The 19,384-nt window shown below is 46.6% G+C and overlaps 1 protein-coding gene across 1 annotated transcript in view; it reads right to left on the reverse strand.

Moving 5' to 3' along the window:
* The window catches only part of WWC3 (WWC family member 3), a gene marked incomplete at its 5' end in the record, with an annotated part of 103,407 nt that overhangs the window by 16,696 nt on the left and 67,327 nt on the right, over positions 1-19,384 (reverse strand). The window contains 8 exons of the mRNA XM_081043489.1: positions 195-387; positions 1,446-1,532; positions 2,229-2,303; positions 3,046-3,166; positions 7,907-8,472; positions 9,264-9,353; positions 9,806-10,048; positions 18,102-18,175. Of these exons, the coding sequence (XP_080899615.1) occupies positions 195-387; positions 1,446-1,532; positions 2,229-2,303; positions 3,046-3,166; positions 7,907-8,472; positions 9,264-9,353; positions 9,806-10,048; positions 18,102-18,175 (1,449 nt within the window). The remainder of the gene's footprint in view (positions 1-194; positions 388-1,445; positions 1,533-2,228; positions 2,304-3,045; positions 3,167-7,906; positions 8,473-9,263; positions 9,354-9,805; positions 10,049-18,101; positions 18,176-19,384) is intronic.

A 19,384-nucleotide genomic window follows, 5' to 3' on the forward strand; every position in this document is an offset into this window, starting at 1 on the left:
AGAGAATGACAAAAGAAGGAGGGACAAAGAAGGACAAAGAAAGAAAGGCAGAGGAGGGAGGGAGAGAGACAAAGCAAGGCTGATGGAAACACAAAGAAAGGAAGGTCAGAGGCAGGGAAGGGGAGAAGAAAGGAAGTGTGTGTGGGGAGGGAGGGAGGAGGGAGGGGGGGCTGTCATGCGTGCACCCGTCATACCAGCAGTTCCTCCTGCAGCTGCGGGTTCACTGAACACACATATAATTGAAGGGACTTCAACGTCAGCACGCTTGAATGCACAGGGATTCTGAAAACGTCATTAAATACCAGCGGGGCCTGGAATTCCACAGCCTTGGAGCAGTAAGTGTCTGGCGTGCCGGAGTCCAGCGGTGGCAAATAGACTCGGATGTGTCTGGAGGCAGAGAGGGGAGGAAGCAGCAGACACAGTAAGGCTAGTGACAGATTGGCACGGCAACACACCCGAACACGCGTACATATATGCACATATGTTCCCCTCTTTGGATGCCCATGGGCCGAACTGTAAAGTCTTCTGGAGAAAGTCCTTTTCTCAATGATGAATAAGCCCCAGGAAGTTACGTGTCCCTGGAGATGAGGGGAAAAACCCACCGACAAAGAGACAGACTTCAAAGGCAGCAGTTAGGACTTGACGGGGGTCAAACAGAGGTCCCACTGTCCCATCACCTGGGGAAGATAGCTGTACTGGTCTCCCCAAGGCCCCTTGGCTCTCTCTTCAAGTCCTGCCTCACCTCTCAGGCTGGCTGTGCTGCCCTCTGCCCAGCACAGAGGTCGGCCACAGGAGAGCTCGCTCAAGCTCTGGTAAATACGCCAAGTCCATCAGGGGGCGAGCAAACTCCCAGGGGAAGCCCTCAGCTACTTCATCTCTGGCTGCTTCCAAGGCCTTTCGAAGACCAGCTCATGAAGACTCATGGAGGAAAGGGTGCCCTCGGGCCTGAAAGCACCATTACAGGGGTGCTCGCCCACCTGGGTAACTAGGGCCCTCTTTCGGGCACCCACCCCGAACTGTGGAGCTCACAGAGGTAGTGCCTCCCCACTGGTAACAACTTAGATTTCCTTCTTGCCTCAGACAAGGACCCCTGATCCCAAGCACCTCTTCGGATCAGAGCGGATGCCACTTCGTCACCACCCAGCCCCGTGACCAGGATGGACTTTTGAAGCCCAAACGCGGTCAATGACGGGTACGTGGCACTTTCTCAGCATCACCGCAGCACATAACGAGCCCGGTTCCATTAATCGTCTGCGTCAAATAATAAAGCAGACTTCTTAAAAAAATCTTACAGTCCTTTCTATTTCAGACAGACACTCCCTGGTTTTATTGTACGTTCAGGTTCCAAAACAGTCATTTCCCCACCCCAGACTGCCAAGCAGAGCCGGCCAGAGAGTGGAGCGGTGTGCAGGAGGCCGGAGACAGTCGCCAGCATGGGAGCTTACATTTTGCAGTCGTCCTTCACGACCAGCCTGGCAAAGTTCTTCAGTTGGAGCACGTTCACGAGGAGACATTCGCTGGCACTGTCGTGCCTGGAAAGGAAAATGCACCTTCACAGACTGCACGGTCCCCGCGGTGGCACATGTGCATGTCCGGAGACATTTTCTACAGTCATGACTGGGGGGCAGGGGTGCTACCGGCATCCCGTGGGTGGACACCAGAGACGCTGCCTCACATCCTACAGTGCACAGCATAGCCCCCAAAACAAAGAACAATCCGGTCCCAAATGTCACTTGTGCCAACACTGAGACACAGTCGACTGGAATGACAGGAGCAACCAAAAGAAAAACAGTGGGACGCACACACCCTGCCTCGCTAGCCTGACCACTGTGAGTTACCGCCTTGACTGAAACTAACTAGAAACCAGGAAGCTGCGTGTTGCAAACCAGCTGGCTGCTCACTCTGGACAGCAGAACCAACTCCGCGCAGAAACGTGTGATGCCTTCCCCAAGAGGCCCACCTCACTTTTGGTGCCCCTGCGTGATGGCCCTGAAGCCCCCTCCATGAGGGGACAGTTCCCAGCAGTGACTCTCAGTGTTGTAGGACGGGTGCAGCTGCTCTTTCCCATCCTTGCCGCCACCTCTGTCCCCTCTCTTGGGACGGCTGCAGTGGGCTCCGGGCATCCAGGCCAGGGAGCAGACCCCGGATCACATGGGTCCCTCCAGCCCGCCCGGCCTGCATGTGGAGCTGAGTCACTGGCTGGGCCCCAAGGACTCTCCTGTACTCACCAAAATCCAACGTGGATCTGGGGCCCTTCCACAGCACACGTGTCTCCGTGGGCAGACTCGTCAGCCTCTTCACTCCTGAGCACAACCAGAAAGTCACCGGGTTACTCCACGGTCAACCGATGACCGCAGGTTTTGCCAAGCTCTCTCATGGTAGGCGGTTTCGGACTGAGAAGAGCTTTATTAAATTGCGACATAAGTAAATAAGTTCGTGAAGTGAATGAATGGTCACAGAAGGTCCCTGGGTCCATGCCACAGCTCACTGGGTCCCTCCTATAAGCCGTCCTGCTCTTAGAAAATAACTTGGTATACCTTTCGAAACCCAATATGATATTCAAAAATGAACTTTGAAACAGTCTGTAATGTGAGATGAAACAGTGACATCAAAGATCCCAAAAGGTGCTCTGTCATTGCAAAGCAAGTCCTCTAGCTAAGGGAGCCTGGGAGGGGGAAAGGGAGGAAATGCCTTTCTAACGAACGTCCTTTCTAGAAAAGCAGGTCTCTCTCCTACAAGGAGTCTCCTTTTCCAGCTCTACTGGAGGGCTTAAGCCTTAAACCAACCAGGGCCAGAGAGAGAAGTTGTTCTAGAGCCTGGAACGAGGGCCAGCATCCGAACGCCACACACCAGCCAGAGGAATTTTCCTTGCAGGTTGCTGAGGCCCAGCCGCCCAAGTGGAGAGAAGCCAGGAAAAGATCCTACCCGTGGGTACACAGCGAGTTTCAGCATCTAGACATGTCGGTGTGGGTACCTTCTGCGCTTCCCCGTAACACTGGGGGAAGGCTGCTTGGGGAGAAGGACATCGTAAGATCCGCTTCTAACCTTTTGGCGGGAGGTTCAAATACCCCGCTATCGCTCGCTAGCGAATAATCCGACAGGCACTTCGAGACGCGGCGCGCTCTCCTCTCCAACCTCTTGGCACTGTCTTCTCGAAGAGTCACTGCTACAAATAAGAGACACACCGGGGTCAGCGGGAGACAGCACCGGAAGCCAGGGACCTTGGTGCGGACGTTTAAACACATTGCACTCAACTCTGTTTCATATTGAAAAGTTGAGGAAATAGACTCCTGGCTGCTTCTTTCAAAGTTCCTTAAACTGTCATAAATCTCTTTTCACCTCCTAAATGAAATCACAGAACATAAGATGATGGTGGGGAACCCCTTCGCATCGCACTTTGAGAGACTGCCATACTCAAACGACTGGGAAAGAAATGTTACCCCAAATCAGACAGCAGCTGTGCTCTCCAAGTGGGGAGGTAGAGGTCTTTTTCATTTCCTTCATTATGCTGTTTGGTACTTTCCATATTTTATACAATAAACATATACTAGTGTTTTATAATCAGAAGGCAGATTTTTTTTTTAAATTATCCAAATAAACTCTAACAAAATGCAGTGACTTTTACGTAAGTCAGAGGACACCATTGAGCCTAGACTCCGCCCTTGAGAACTCCTCCTTGAGCCATCTGTCTATCTAATTGCACCATCCTCCTCAGCAGCCCAGATTTGTTCCAGAATTGCTTTCCAGGGGTTAGCAAGCTACCATTACCAGGCAGCTGATTTCTGTCTCCTACGTGTTTTAACGAAGAAGCCAAAGATAATCACTGACAGCTTTCCTTTTAGCATGTCATCAACCCTTCCGACTCCTTCCCTCAAAGCAACGAGTTCCCTTTAATAAAACCAATGAAAACAGGTACATCGTCTTTCTATGTACGTGTGAGTATGCACACGGGAGCCTCGACACCTTCTAGAAAGCTTAGAGTATGGGACTAAAACACGCAGCTCCGGCCGAGGCTGCCTCTCACGTCGGGACGCCTCCTGTGAATAACCCAGGTCGTCCGTCTTTTTTGTGCTTTCCTTCGGCCATCTAAGCTCTAGAAATTGAAAATCTATACATCCCCAAATTCAGGGACAGGGCACGTCCACCGCTGACCATCTCTCTTTTCCAGCAAATTATGATTCACATACCAATCATGTCCAAACACATGAAACAACACGAAATAGGACTCAGGGCCAGGCCTGGAGGCTACCGCCTTCGCCTCCGCTGAAGGTCAGAAGCCGCTGCCATTCTGGGGTGGCCGGAGGCACACGCTCAGACTTCTCATCACAGAACCCCTCAGTGTGCTGCACGGATCCCCAGCAAATGAAAGCGCCACTTCCCTCCCCAGCACTGACACTCGCAGGGCTCCTAGACATGGCCTTCCGTTCCTTTAAGGAAGTAGCACCATGCACACTCCTCAGTACTTCCAGGTAACCTGATGCTGCGACTCTGACAAAGTTTCTCTCTCACTGCAAGGAAGGCCGATGAAGAGAGAAAGGAAATGAAGGAATTCATCCTCCGTGAGCCCAGGCTCACAGAGCCACTGGAGGCAGAGCTGATGAACGGCAGTACCGTCGGCAGTTGCCCTGGGTGAGCAAAAACACACAGCAGACCCCACGCTCCACACCCCAGCCACTGGCTTTCAGGCTTCAAGGCAACGAGACAACCGTGGAGGGCAATGCCAAAGTCAGGAACCAACCACCTTCCACACATTCATTTTTAAAATCTCTGACCTTTTCATCATTCAACACAGACAGACAGACAGACATTGACACCTGAGGACAAAAACACTACTTGGCAAAAAGGAGGAAAGTACAATGAAAATCACACCGTAGGCCAAGGTGCCAGCTGACATATTAAAATAATAAAAGCCATTAAGAGTCTGGGGAATAAATATATAGAAGAATAAACACTTCAAGCTTTTAGAAAAGTTCTTACACAACTGTAGTAGGCAGGATGAATATTAATACTGAAATAATAATCACGGTAATTGTTGAACCACATTCAAGTACAGCTGTGAGATATGCCCTCCTTGGCCACACCCCAACCATCCTAAATACACTGGTTCATTCCACAAAGATGTACCACAGCCTGACCAACAAGGTGAAGGAGTAGTCCAAGGTCACTTACAGTGAGTGTTTCTGTCATGCCGCATGAGAAAAGATAAAAAAAGAAAGCACAAAGTGAAAAACACTGCAGAATTTAAGCCAACAATTTTAAACAGAGAATGACTATAATAAAAACAATATTTTCATAGATTGTCAAGATTTTCATAGATTTAGATTAGCAAATGCCATTGGGAAATGAAAATTGGAAAGGATTTCAAAGTGATGATACATTTGACTTTTAAAATCCAGAGAAGATAAAACTACAGTAAAAATGTGAAAAATGTTAAAGATTAGAGTCCCATTGCCCAACTCCCCTGTACTCCCTCCTGTCCCCTCAAGACTGATTTAAAACACAGCGGAAGAAATTATTCCTAGGGCTTGCCCTGTAGGTTTGGACAACTTTGAATTTTATCTTACTAAAATGTTATCTAAGGAAAACTTGCCTGAGGTCAAACTTAGCCTGTACAGTTCCTAGCAGGACTGGAATGGAAAGTCAGAGGAAACTATGTGACCTTGGGCATCACAAATGAAGGGCTGGGGAACATAATGAGTGCTAAGATCCTCACCAGCTACAGCGACTCTGGGCTCAGGCATTCCCACAAGCATCAAGGGAAGCAAGGAGTCACCCTGTGCTCATGCCTGAAGCTGGTTACCCAGCCCAGCGCTCTGCCAGCACCCACCAGGACCCATTCACTGAATCAATTATTTCTCTTTTGTTAAGGACCCAGGTCATATGACAATGTTATACACGAACGCACCACCAGGTGGCAGTATCTGACAGCAGCATATGCAAATTACCTCTCAGTCCAAGAAGTCTGAAGCATTATAATGTCGGCCACAAAGTGGCAAGGAAAAATGAAGAATTAAGGATCAGAAATTATGTCAACTCTTGTTCCCACCCTGTCTTTCCCTTGGCCTAAAAGGGTCCTTGGGCCTTGTGTGGATTTTCTGCATAATGAGACTGAGTCTTGTATCTCAACCTTTAAAGAGAAGTTGGCATGGGGGCGGGGGCACTGAGAAAGTAAGCTTAAGCAACAACAGATGTGCAATTCGGTCCTTATTTTGTATTTCCTTGTTTATGAAGGGAGTAAACATGGAGCCCTGAACTTGTGATTATAAAGAAGAACAAAGCAAATGAAGGTCACCTGTATATGTGAATTGCAGAAACACGTTATCTGGGGTTATGAAAGGTGTGTTTGCAAACACAGAAGGTAAGACACCAACATGACAGAGATGCCAAAAAGCCCCAGGGCTGCCTCTAACATGACGGACCTCTGGTTAAACATGTAAGTGTTCACAGAGACTATTATTTTGTATCTGTAATAACCAGCATGGTAATATATAAAAAAAATTTGAGCTGAGCTAATAAAACACCAGTCCTGGTAACAAGGTGCACTCAAAAAAAAAAAAAATTCACGGGTAACAGAATGGTGGTGAATGGAAGAGCCCATAAAGATCACCTTCTTCAAGGGCAGGGAAGCTAAGACTCCAGCCACATCCAGGGATGCTTTCAAGGTCACTCAGCTAGCAAATCAACAGGGCAGGGAACAGAATCCGGGTCCCTAAGCTGCTAGTCCAAAGCCATCTCCACTCCACCACACTGCTTTTATATTTACGTTTTCTTTCTACCCTTTGCTGCTAAATTACTCAACAGTACATGCCCAGGATTTCTCACCCTCAGCACCACTGACTTTTTGGCTGGATCATTCTATGGTGGGGCTGTCCTGTGCACTGCAGGGCGTTCAGCAGCAACGGTGGTCACCACCCACGAGATGCCAGTAGCACCTCCCCACCAACCCCCTCAGTGTGACCACCAAAAATGTCTCCCGACATTGCCAAGTGTCTCCCAGGGGGCAAAACATCCCCGGTTGAAATCCACTATGCTATACAAATTACCTAGTGCTCTCCTAATGGAATGTCTCAAGCAGTTTTGCTGTGCAAATACAATAAAATGGGCCGAACTTCAGGAATGGGAGGACTTGTTCTCCATCCTCTTTCAAGCCTGAGAAAGTTCAAGTTGCTGGAGGTTGCCTCAAAAAAGCACTTGGGGTCAAGAGAAGGGTTGAAGCCAGGCCCTGCTTTGTGCACAAGCCATCAGCTGGGATATTCTCCAGAATAGCAGTTTGGTTTTCCACGTGGGCTACAGGCTGAATTAGCACCGGCCGGGTAGATGAAGTTCCCCATGGTTACATGTTTCTTGGTTTGAAGACCAGAGAAACGGATCCGGTAGAAATTACTGGTGCTTACTGGCATGTCTTTTGAAATTCTGCCAATTATTTTCACTTACACTTTTGATAGAATTATGTCCTCGTAAACTACAAGGACAAAGGATGAAGAGATAAGTCCTGGGGACAAAGGAAGTAGAGATTTCCGCTGGGCTACAGCAGACACTGGTCCCTGTGCTAGTCTGAGGCAGCGCACACAGAATGTTCCGTCTGGACACGCCCTGGAGAGTTTCCTGAGACCCTAGCACCTGTCTGTTAGCCTTTGAATGTGGAAGGCTCTGCAGTTCCTCCCCTCTTTTTCAACAATTAAGCACATCCGGAAAACAAGCCAGATACCTGGGAAAGACTCCTTTGCCAATTTCAATGACCTTTCTAGGACACAGACCGGAAGCACCCACATGACAAGCAGGCCAGAGCTCTTCCTCTTCCTAGCAACAGCCCGAAATTCAAAGCTGGCGATGTAACTGAAGAGCCAGCTGGATTCAGTGCAATGGCACCGGACCAGGAAAGCTCACAGGATTTGTCAGTACTTACTTGTGCCCGTGGGCGCGGCAGCCGCCTGGGGTCCTCGCTCGCGAGGCCCTTCCCTGCCCACGGGGAACATGTGCGGCTGAAAGGATGCCGTGCCCGGCAAGTCTTCATCCCCCAGGGCAGAGGCCTGAGCCCGCAGTCTGTCTGGGGCACCCAGGCCTGGCACCTCCAAACTGTCTCCCAACGGGGCCAAGGGCGAGTCGCGAGAGGCAGGGAGGAAGGGTGTGTCCAAGGGTGAGCTCGGGGGAGACAGGGAGGACAGGGAGGAGCGGGAGGACAGGGACGCTAGGGACTGGGGAGTATCCAGGGAGCGCCTCTGCTTGTGGAAGCCTGTGGGGCCCGGAGGGTCTGCGAAGGGGGCATCTCGTGCCAGGGACTCAAAGGGAATCAGATCAAAGCGCAGAAGCTGGCTGCACTCGGCGTCGGGTTTGTCGTACTGGGGCAGGCCGTAGATGTCGGTGAAGCTGACGGAGCTCAAGGAACCCCGGCTGGAGGCGAGCGAGCCCCGGCTGGAGGCCAGGGACCCGCGGCTGCTCCCCGAGGACACCGTCAGGGTGCTGGCAGACAGGCTGAAACGAGAGCGCCCGCACCCTTAGGGAAAAGCAAGCAGCCTGAAGCTGGGCCCGGGGCCCGCTGCTGACTGCAAGGCTGAGCTGCTAGTCTGTTCCACGAGGGAACAGAAGCCTGCCTCATTCTCCATTAACCGGAGCACATCTTTAAACACCTGCGAGCATTGTAAGGCACTGTCCACTGCCAGTAAGACTTCCTCTGCTTCTTTTGAATGTCGGGAGAGAGCAGTGGTTAACATCTACCTCCCGGCACTCTTAGGAGGGGTAACTGAGAAGATCACACATAGAAAACCCTTACCATTACGCTTCACCATACAGGGAGCACTTGCAAACAGGAGCTATTATTGAGCATCCACATCTTATTTTAAAACATCCGTATCTTTTAAGAAAAGAAACCCCAAAATAAAAATGTCCATGTGCACATATGTAGATGGATATACATACTTCTGAAGCTGTGAATTACAAAATCCTTGGATAAATTTGACTTCAGACTTGTTATTTTGCAGCCAAATTTGGTTCTCCTCATATTCCTTTATTATATATCAGCAGCTCCTCTTAAAAATATATATATATATATATATATATATATATATATATATATATATATATATATACGCAATTCCAGAATACTTTTCAATTCAGTCAATTGATTAGCTCACACAAAATGAATTTTAAAATGTTTGTCTTTGGATGGATTGATTTTGAATTCGGAAGTGTTACTTTAAAAAGAATTTTTACATGTCATTATAATATGATAATTAGGTATAGTTTTATTGTTTCAAGATACCTACCTTTTTAACTGGGACTGGAGATAGGATGTTAAACGAGTAGCTTCCTCCAGCTGCATAAGTAGACAATTTCTTTTTTCCTGAAGTAGAATCCTATAGGTAAGAAAATAGTCCATTGGTGGATTTCAAAGATAGCGAGTGTATTCTCCTAACAAGAAATTCAACTCTAAATTCCCCCAAACGGATTTAGGTTTGAATGACTAAACTCTAGGTAATAAATGCCAAGATAACAGAGGCTGTTTTCGCCTTGCTTGAAAATGTACCACCCTGAATAGTAGCTGATACACGGAAGCTCAATGCATGGGCAGGGAGGAATGGGTGGGTGAAAAGAAGGGTGGACAGTTGGACAGACAGATGGGTGGGCAATTGGATGGACATATGAATGCACAGAAGGGAAGGCACACGCTACTTCCACCTTCTCTCTGCTTAGTGAGGAAACAGGCCAGGCAGTAGCTCCCCTAAGTAAAACCGTTCTGAGACCATGTACAATGTAGCTTTTCGAGTTGGTTCTTCACGAGAAGAGGGAACGTGGGGAGCCAGCCTACCTTTCCGTGGCACCCTGCACAGACGTGGCCCGAGCTCGCTGGATCTCCTCCTCCAAGCGCCTCCTCTCTTCCTCCAGCCGGGCCACATCTTCTGCTGGTCTTCTCTGCTGGATGATGAGCTGCAGCTCTTGAAGCAGGGCTTCCTTCTCCTTGATGAGCTGCAGCCGGTCCTTGTCGGCCTCGGCCATGCCCGGCCAGGACTCACTATCAAGCTGGGCCAGCTGCTGCTGGATATTGGAGACTCTGCAAGAGATGAACCCAGAAAAAGCCATGAATTTCCAGATCATCTCCTCGTGTTCTCAGCACCATCACACTGATTCTAGACACACACTCTGCTAAGTAAACAGTGAAATGATTGCACCAAGTGAAGTTTAAATGACAAAAATGAAGGATTTAGAAATGATGGGTAAAAAGACGATGCGGAAGTCCTTTGCATAATCTCCCCTGGTCTGTAAGGTCAGGGTGACAGTAAGGAACCTTATCATGCTTGTTTCAAAGAACTGACAAAAGGGGCGCTTCTCCACACGGCCCTGTGCTTTCGGGGTCCCGGCTTCCTACGTGCTACTGTCCCGGAGCGGGATGCAGCCAGCTCACTTGTGCCCATTCCCCCATCATCACTAGCTAAACACCGCGGGACACACGAGAGGTGCTTCTGGCTTCTTGCCTTCTCTGCCATGCCTAACCGTTAACACTGCCTCGAGAAAGTAACCAGAGAGAGAGGCACCCATGACTGCTTCTGAATGGAAACGCACCGGAGCCCCTGACTGTGTGAAATTCAAAAGGCTGTGCACAGAGCAGACCATCTACAAAAGCGGGATGCACGGAAAATGAACAATCACGCCAGCAAATATATGAAGGAGGGAGCGTCAGCCCCGGGGAGAGGGGGTGTGGCGTGAGGTAACCTGGGTGGGTGCAAAGCAGTCAGCCTCGCTAAATGCCAGCACTGCCACCCTCAAGGTGCAAAAATACAGACTCTATTGTCATTTCCCATGTGCCTAAACTTCCACATTGGCTTGGCAAACACACTGCACCACGTTTTGTGTCCTGAGGTGCTGGTGAAGGCCGATTAAGTGAAAGAGACGTTGCGCATAGTTTTAGAGCATCCTATGGAAGCGGGAGTAGAATGTTTTTAAGTGTGGCTAAAGATGAGTGTTATGTTTCCGGGCAGAGACAAAGAATGCCAGACTCGCCCGGAACCCAGCACTGCAGGGGACAGAGGGTGGCACACATGCCCGAAAGCAAATCCAAAGGCTTCTCTGAGGTCACAGAGAGCTGTACGGACAGGTAAGCAGCAAGTGCACACAGCCCTATCCCCGCTAAGGTGGGGGTCCCTGACCAGCAGGCATCACGGAGCGGGGCCACCCAGACCCGCTGACTGGGACACAAAGGGCAATGTGGGTCTGACAAGCCCTCCAGGCGCTTCTGAGGTTTGCCTCAGTTTGCCGCCCTCCGCTTTGGGTAGCCCGGCCCGGTCTGCAGGGTGCTACTTGGCCGTGGAGGCTCAGGGGCTGGCATTATGCACCAGTATACTGATCCTCACTAAAACGGGAACGCCGGGAATGCCCAGGGTACATGGCACTAATCAACGCTGTGCTCCCTGCAGATACTGCCAATCAGCTGGCGCTGGTCCACGAGTTAGAGCCTGTCGGCCAGCCCCGCACCAAGTCGGGCTCCTCCCGGGACCAGTCAGCCTGCCTGGTCAGACTCCTTCTCTAAGTACCAAACCAATCAGAAAACCCAGAGTCGACAAGTTATAGTTGAAATGTACACATTTTACTCAAGTCCAATTCCCCAAGAAGGGAAAGAAAATAGTTGAACGTCAGTAGCTTTATTAGGCAAGTTCTTTTCTAACTTAAAACTAATTTCCTGAAAATGTGTTGGAAAATGGTGCCAAATCATGTCACTGAACAAACTAATGACAGAGGCAGCTGAACAGGGTTAGGAATCCAACTGGGCTGAAGCGTCCACCTATGTCTAATTAGTGTAATTAAAATTTATGGCACTCATATAACCAAAGCCCAAGGAAAACACACTCCAAGCAGACCCATAAATAAGTTAGTGCCAAATCATACATTATACCCCATGAAATTTCTGGAACATTCCACTGTAGATCAAGACAACTCAAAGGTAAGAAATAAATATAAAAGAGATGAACAATAAGCAAATCCATTGTGTCCTCATAATTTTTTCCCACCTTATCTGACCCCCAGGAAAGCCTATGTGAGCACAGTCCAATTTAGCAGGAAGACCTCGTAATAGGTATTCTCCTCCTACATACACTACAAGCAGACCTATTTTGAAAAGCACTCCTTCTGAGTTTTCTGAGGTCTACCAGTGAGATCAAGATTCCATGTGAATTGGCCGGCTCCAGGTCAGCTGTCATTGCACAGGGACTCAAGTTGCTGAGGGGCGCGGAAGATCCAATCCCAGGGAATCCTACTCTTTCCTGGAAAATCTCAAGTAACATCCACTATCAGAAAAAAGAATGCCGGGGGGGGGGGGAAGGAATTATATAAGGGAGGAGAGGCAAAAGGCAAATTTCAAAAGGTCTGCCCACTGCAGGCATAAATGAAATAGTAGCATGGCCAAACTTAAACACTGTACCCTAACTTTCTACAGCTTGCAAGAAAAATATGCAGGGACATATGGCGAGGGACAGCCTCTAGCAGAAACAAAATCTGGATAAAGTTGACTTCATGCAGCCCATCTGGAAAAGTGGTTTGGGCTGTGCTGAACATCAGGCAAGCATTTCTGGGCTGAAGAATAGTGCTTTTTAAAAAATAATCAAATTTCACAATGATGCAAATGACTGCGTGATCATTTCAAAGCTATTTATGAATCTGGAGGAATATTGTTACATATCGTAAAGTGCAGTTTCTTTCCCTGTATCCACACTCCAGATGCAGACATTTGGGGCCTGCTCTCAGCCAAGTCGAGAAAGACTCATGTGTCTGTCTGTCTGCACTGGAAGCCAAAAGCTCTAGAAGGATTCCTTCAAAATGATTTCTTGTACATTCACCAAGGGGTAGACAAGACAGCTTCGCCTTTAAAACAACATGCCTTGTCTACAGTGCTGCTGGCTTGGAAACAAGCCATCTGCAAGGAGTACCCTTAGTGTGTTAGGTTTACTGGAGGAAACAGACTTTCCGCCTAACGCTGAACACAGACGCACAGTTACAATACCCCTTCTTCTACATCCATGCCAAACAGCTGATCCCAGGGTTGGAATCCCACTCCTGTGGGTGCCATCATTCCAATTCTGGGTAATAAAAGAAAAACATTTTCCAGGAAGGGTTTTTTTCTGAAACATCATTTCAGTGAAATTAAAGTTTACAAAGAAGAAACTTTTCCAAGTTCATTTTTAAAGAGGACCGAGGACAACTTCAAATTGGCGAGGGTTTTTTTTTTTCCTACAAGTCAACTGTATTTTATTCTTTGTTGATTCTTGTTTTTGATAGGTAATACATTTTATGGCCTATATATAATCCCTCGCAAATGCCTTTAAAAGCTTTAAAATATATGTCCCTGTGCTCATGATAGCGAAGAAATGCAAGCAAATCCTCAGTCCAGCACTCAGGTTTCATATTTATTACGTGATTTCCAAATTCTATTCCCTGAACAAGTCTAATGTAGACAGAATAAAATAGAAATCATCTTTCCCTTACTATTTTTGCCCAAACACCTTTTCTGTTACAATCCAGGCACCGTTAAACCACGAATGGAAACCTGCATTTATGCTGCAGAAGCCACTTGGAGCCTCTCAATTCACATGGAAATCTTAAATATGATTTGCATTTTTCTAAGGAAAAAAATGCACTTTTAATATGGTTTGATTTTGAATCATAGCATGTTTTTAATATCCAGAGTAATCCCCAATTATCTGAATTTACACCTAATTTCTGCAGTCTACTATAAAATACTGCTGCTTTCCGGAATAGAAATGGCTCTCTAGGCAAGCCACGGTCCCATGTGATGGTGACGAGACGTGACAGATCCCAATGGCACATTCCAGGACGCAGTGTTAGCTTAGAGCCTCGTGCCTTCAGGTTTCAATTACAGCTACAGATTTGATACTTCTTACGTTTTCTCTCCTGAGTTTTCTTTTGTAAATATCCATTTAAATGAAAAGCGAACGTTCAGGAAAATCTCAGCTGAGCTCTAAGTCAGATGAGCGATGAAATCACTTCAGCTGATTGAACTAAACATTGAAAAACCAGTGTCCTTTTGGCACAGCTCTATTCTACACTGGCAATTCGAGAAGTCTGAATCTAGAAATGTGGCATAAGAAGGGTCTACTAACACCCCAAGATCTCTCCCTGCCTTCACAGCTTTTCCCTTTTAAATGTACAGGTCTTCAGAGAGCGACTTCTTGACGTGAAAAGCAGACCGTCTACAGGCTTCTTTCTCCTGGCCTGAATGGGGTAGATGGGCTACAATGGCCAGGATGCTTGCCTTTGTTTCTCATAGCCATGCCCCACCCCCCAAAACCCAGATACACAGTCACTTGAGAAATGAAAAAAAAAATCCAAGCAACTGATCAAATTCCACTGGAATCCTAACACTACCCTGATTCCTGACAACGGATGAACAGCAGGACCCATCCTGGCAACAAACACTAAGCCACAGAGAAACTGGATGGGCCGAATGTTTTGTTCCTATCTGGACTGCGAATGTTTCTATGGAAACAGCTACAGTTTGTGCACAATTCTGGAACAAGTGCTCTTAGGTTAAAAATAAGGAGCCATCTGCGTCATTGGGATTGCTTCAAGAAGACTTGCTCTTCCAAACTGGCTTTGAAAAATTCTAAGATTTTTAACCAATAATGTGAAAATATTCCTATCATAATGTCTGCCTTGGGAATCCAAAGTGATGGTCCTGAAGGGAAAGGAAGCAGCTTTTGGGTACATGCAGTTTGGGTACATGTCACATGACCCAGAGGTGAAAACACAAAACTAATCATGATAGTGGTGGTTTGATCTAGAGAATTCTCTAGAAATCACACTACCACTTGGAATTAGGAGTTCTACTTCCACAAACTTCCTTTAAATCCGAATACCTATGAAACCCCTCATTGTCCAGAACACTGCATTTTGACGATTTCCCAATTCTAAAAAAAAAATCTCAAATCTAGATAGATACACAAGGCAAGACTTCTCTAAAGTACATAAATCCATAACCTTCTCCCTGGTTTACAAGTGGCAAAGCCCAGGAGGTTTTGCAGAAGGTGGGAAAGCTAAACTTCGAGGGGTGGGATGATTTCAGATGACACTGAGCCCCTCTACATAATCCAGGATCACCTCCCCATCTCAAGATCCTTAACTTACTCCCATCCGCAAAGTTCCTTCTGCCATGGAAGACAACGCAGTCACGGTTCTGGGGATGAGGATGTGTGTATCTTGGCGTGCCATTATTCCGCTGACTCTAGACACCATGCCAGGAGCTTGCCTGGCAGGTTTGACGCCGTGCATGCCTGAGGAACACTGAGGGGCCAACGTGGCTGGAACAGGGCAACTGTGGAGGGTGGGGAGGGGGCAATCGTCTCGAGTTAGCGGAACACCTGCTCCTGCAGGGCCTTGTCCACACACAGTAGGATTTGGGGGCACGGCCAGAGTAAGGGGTCTCAACCGCGCCACTCCGGACACTCAGGGCCACCTAAATCTTTGCTGCAGGGCCGTGCTGCACAGCAACTAAGGGAACGTCTTTGTCCATTACTCTAGTAAAATTTACAAAGAATGACGATATTTAATGATGCTAAGGAGATACAGAAATCAGGACTCTCAATCGCCATCGGTGGCGGTGTAAAGTGGATAAGTCATTTTGGAAAGCGATTTGGTGACATCTATGAAAACTTTCAATGTGTGTGTCTTTAGACCCAGATATTTCATTGCTAGGTAACTGTCCAAGGAAACGGTCATTTCTGCAAGGCTGGGCCTGTTGACAGATGTGCACTGTTTGTGAAAAGGAAAAACTGGAACCATCTAGATGTCCATCCATAGGGGGTGGATATAACCATTATAGAAGCTCTGCATCGTCGACTACATTTAACTACACTGGACTTAACTGATTTAAATGTTTTCATCAAAGACTGGAAGGTTTCCCCCTAACCATTAATGGTGGAAGGTGGGAATAGAGGGGAAGAAAATGGGTGGATTACATTGATTGTACCTTTGAGGAAAACAATGTATTTATGTATTATTTATGTAATAAAAATAAATAAAAGACATATGTGTATCTGCACGTATTATATGCACATATAAGTACAAGCATACACATGATTCTGATCCTGGTGTGTGTATACACATGTGCGCGCGCGCGCGCGCACGCACGCACGCACACACTCACACACACACACACACACAGAAAAAAAAAACCCGGCAGGTACTGCTCTGGGGGCATCCCCACTCCCAGGCAGAACCGTGGGTCTCCTCACGTATTTCTGTTAGCTGTGAAGGAATTTATCTCCCAAATAGCTTAAAGGCCATATGTGATTCCAGCACATAAACCACACAATTTCTTCGAAACACCTGGAACAAGGCAGGTGTTGAGTAGAACTACAATCTCCCAGTCTCCCAGTAGCTTCTCTGTGTGGGTGAAGCCTTGGGGGTCACCCACACATATCAGCTGTCTTCTGTAGCTGCAGGGTGTTTCCCACCAAGGTTCTGGCCATCTTTAAATTAGTTTCATTTAAAAGGCACTGATGAAGTGCAGTGTCCTTCTCTGAAGAATTTTTTTAAATACTCGACTTTTTACCCAAATACATTACCTCAATATTTAACAGATTACTCACTGTGTACCGATACCATCTCTAGAAAACAAAGAGAGCACTTGCTAGGTTTGGTAAATGTCACAGCAAAACACGTAACAATTATGTTCCTAAGTGTAGCAACCATCTAGTTTCTGCGTTTTACACAACACAGCAAATTCCAGCACCCACATTGTGCAGTTCCAGTAGAAACATGCAAGAAGGAGCAGAGGAATACTCAGCCGGGAAAAGAGCCCTGACAAACCCCAGCCAGCTCAAGAGAAGGAATGCGCTAGATGGAGAATCTGAGCCCGGAGATAAGCAGTGTGGCTGAATGAACTTGGCCACGGTCCATGTGGAACTGTAAAGCCCACCACGAATGAATACATCGGGAAAAGCCAGCAAGCACTGGGTAGAAACGCCTGGGTAAACAAAGGCCCGTGTCAGTTCCAGCGGGCCCTCCAGGAGGGAATCAGATGATGTGCTTTTGTTGCTATTTTTACATTTGCTAAAAAGGCAACAAAGTAGATTTCCAGACATTCATGAATGATACAGTGTATGAGCAGGCCCAACTATTGAGCTTCCAGAAAGGATCTCCTCATCCCACTTGGCATTCTGCTCCTTCTCCTCCACCCCCCAAGATAATAGTTCCTATGTAACTAAGGAATCGTTAAAAAGATATGCTTCCTAGCTGTTCGAAGCATGTATTTGGAAATTGTTTGGTTTCAAGACTCTTTTCAGAGGCAAAAAAGACAGAAACTCTCTAAAAAGAGGACATGAAAGCTAGGGCAGGGGCAGAATATTAAAAACGGGCCCTGCACACATGGGGAGAAACGTGACATGTTCAAAATACAACACGCCTGTGAGGCCTCCACACCGCCTCTCGTTTTGCCCACGTCCTACGGTGAAGACCAGGGGGAAGAGGTAGAAGGAGGGACAGACAAATTGGAAAATGCGCAAACAAGGTCAAGTCTCGGTTTTCAGAAGGCAGATGACTGACATACAACACAGACGTTCAGAGAAATGACTGCCTTTCCATTCTCTCCGTCAAAATGAAATAGATTAGGTACTGCTATCACCTGATGACTTAATTCTTCTTAAACTGTCTTTTAAACCAAGATACATAGCTTTGTCCATTGAGCAATGGAGTCAGAAGCCACATAGATAAAAGATAAAACAGTTTTGCTGAAGCTGGTCTGAGGGACTGACACTGAAACGCAAGGGAGGCATAGAGAGGGGACGACGGGAGGGAGGAGAGAGGGAGGGTGGGACGGAGGGAGGGAGGGAGGTCTGAACTACCTGAGAGAACAAGGAAAGCTGAAAAAGTCTCTTTTTTTTATTGAATCATGTCCCTATAACTATTTGCAATATTGAGAATTCCATCATTTTAAATGCATGTGAAATGTTATCAATGTATTAAGAAGCTACACATAAATGAAGAACACTGCTTTCCGATAAAAAGTAGACAACCACACCTTGGAACTCCAAAAAAACCTCTTTCCACAGGAGACAGGAAATATGCAGAAGGCAAGATTTGAAAAAGGAGCTTCTTACCTCTTCCTGGCTTCCTCGTACTGCCAATTAAGTCTGACTCGGTCTACAAGTCTTGTTTTATCGTCAAAGACAAACTTTCCAAAACAGGGGGAAAAAAAGAAGGAAAACATATTAAAAACATACTTTCAAAATAGAAAACTCATTTAAACTTTCAGCGACAATGAAGAATATTTTAATTTGTCTTTCAACTTCTATTTTTCAAAGGTCTGGAAGGAAACACACCGAATAATACTCAGTGGCCACCTCTGATCAGTGGGGTTGGGAGTGGAGCTGGGGGATTTATTTTTTAACAGTGGAAGTGTATTCATTTATTGTACAATTCCAAACAACAACAACGAATTAAGTTTTAAAAGAAATAGGGAATTACTTAGTGAAAGTTGATACAAAGGCAAAAAAAAGAATCATCCCATTTTGTGCGGTATATTATATTCTCTCATTCGTCAATAAATACAAAATAACGATGTTCTCCTAGGAAGTCACAAAATCTGAAGACAAAGGACTAGCTGGTGAGGACTACCTACAGGACTCCTCCGGATGTTACGTGGCCTGCTAAGGAACCAAGGGAAAAGGAAAGAAAGTGTGGGGGCGGGGGCGCATCACGTCTTAGGAGTTAGAATTGAAATACGATGCTATAACCGTTACCACTACTTGTACTGAAATACTTTCATATCAATTACACTGAAGTCAACAAATTCCTAAACAAAAGGGAAAAAGACACCTATATGGGAGGTAAGTCTAGCTCACCGTGGTTACTTCTTCCTTCATTCCTGGAAATATATGACTCTAGTTTCAATAATTTGGCTCCATTTATAGCTCTGACCTTCCTAGACCATATACCAGGGGTGCCCAAAAAAATGTATACACATGACTTGTAAATCATTAGAGAACCTTCGATCGAACCTGTTTCTCTCAAACCAGTTGTCTCTAAATTCTAATTCTAACCTTAGGATAAGCGACGATGAATGATACACAGAATTTAATGAGTCTTGTACTTCTTTACTTCTCTCCTGCCAAAACTTTTAGGCAAACATGCCAGACATTTTCGACTTAGAGATTCTACTCTGTGTGTTATATACATGGTGACCATATTCTTTAAACCGAAGATGCCTGGTCAAAAATGTCTGGTTGTACTTTTGAGACCAAGGGAAAAACTGAAAATAGGGCTGTTCCAGGACATCCAAATAAGAAGTCATTATTTACTAATACTATACTCCCCTCAAAGTGGCACTAGTTGCCAAAATTTCAAAATATTAGCTAATTATTTAAAACCCAGAGTGTTTTGT

This window comes from Rhinolophus hipposideros (assembly GCF_964194185.1).
Source record: "Rhinolophus hipposideros genome assembly, chromosome: X".
NCBI lineage: Eukaryota > Metazoa > Chordata > Mammalia > Chiroptera > Rhinolophidae > Rhinolophus > Rhinolophus hipposideros.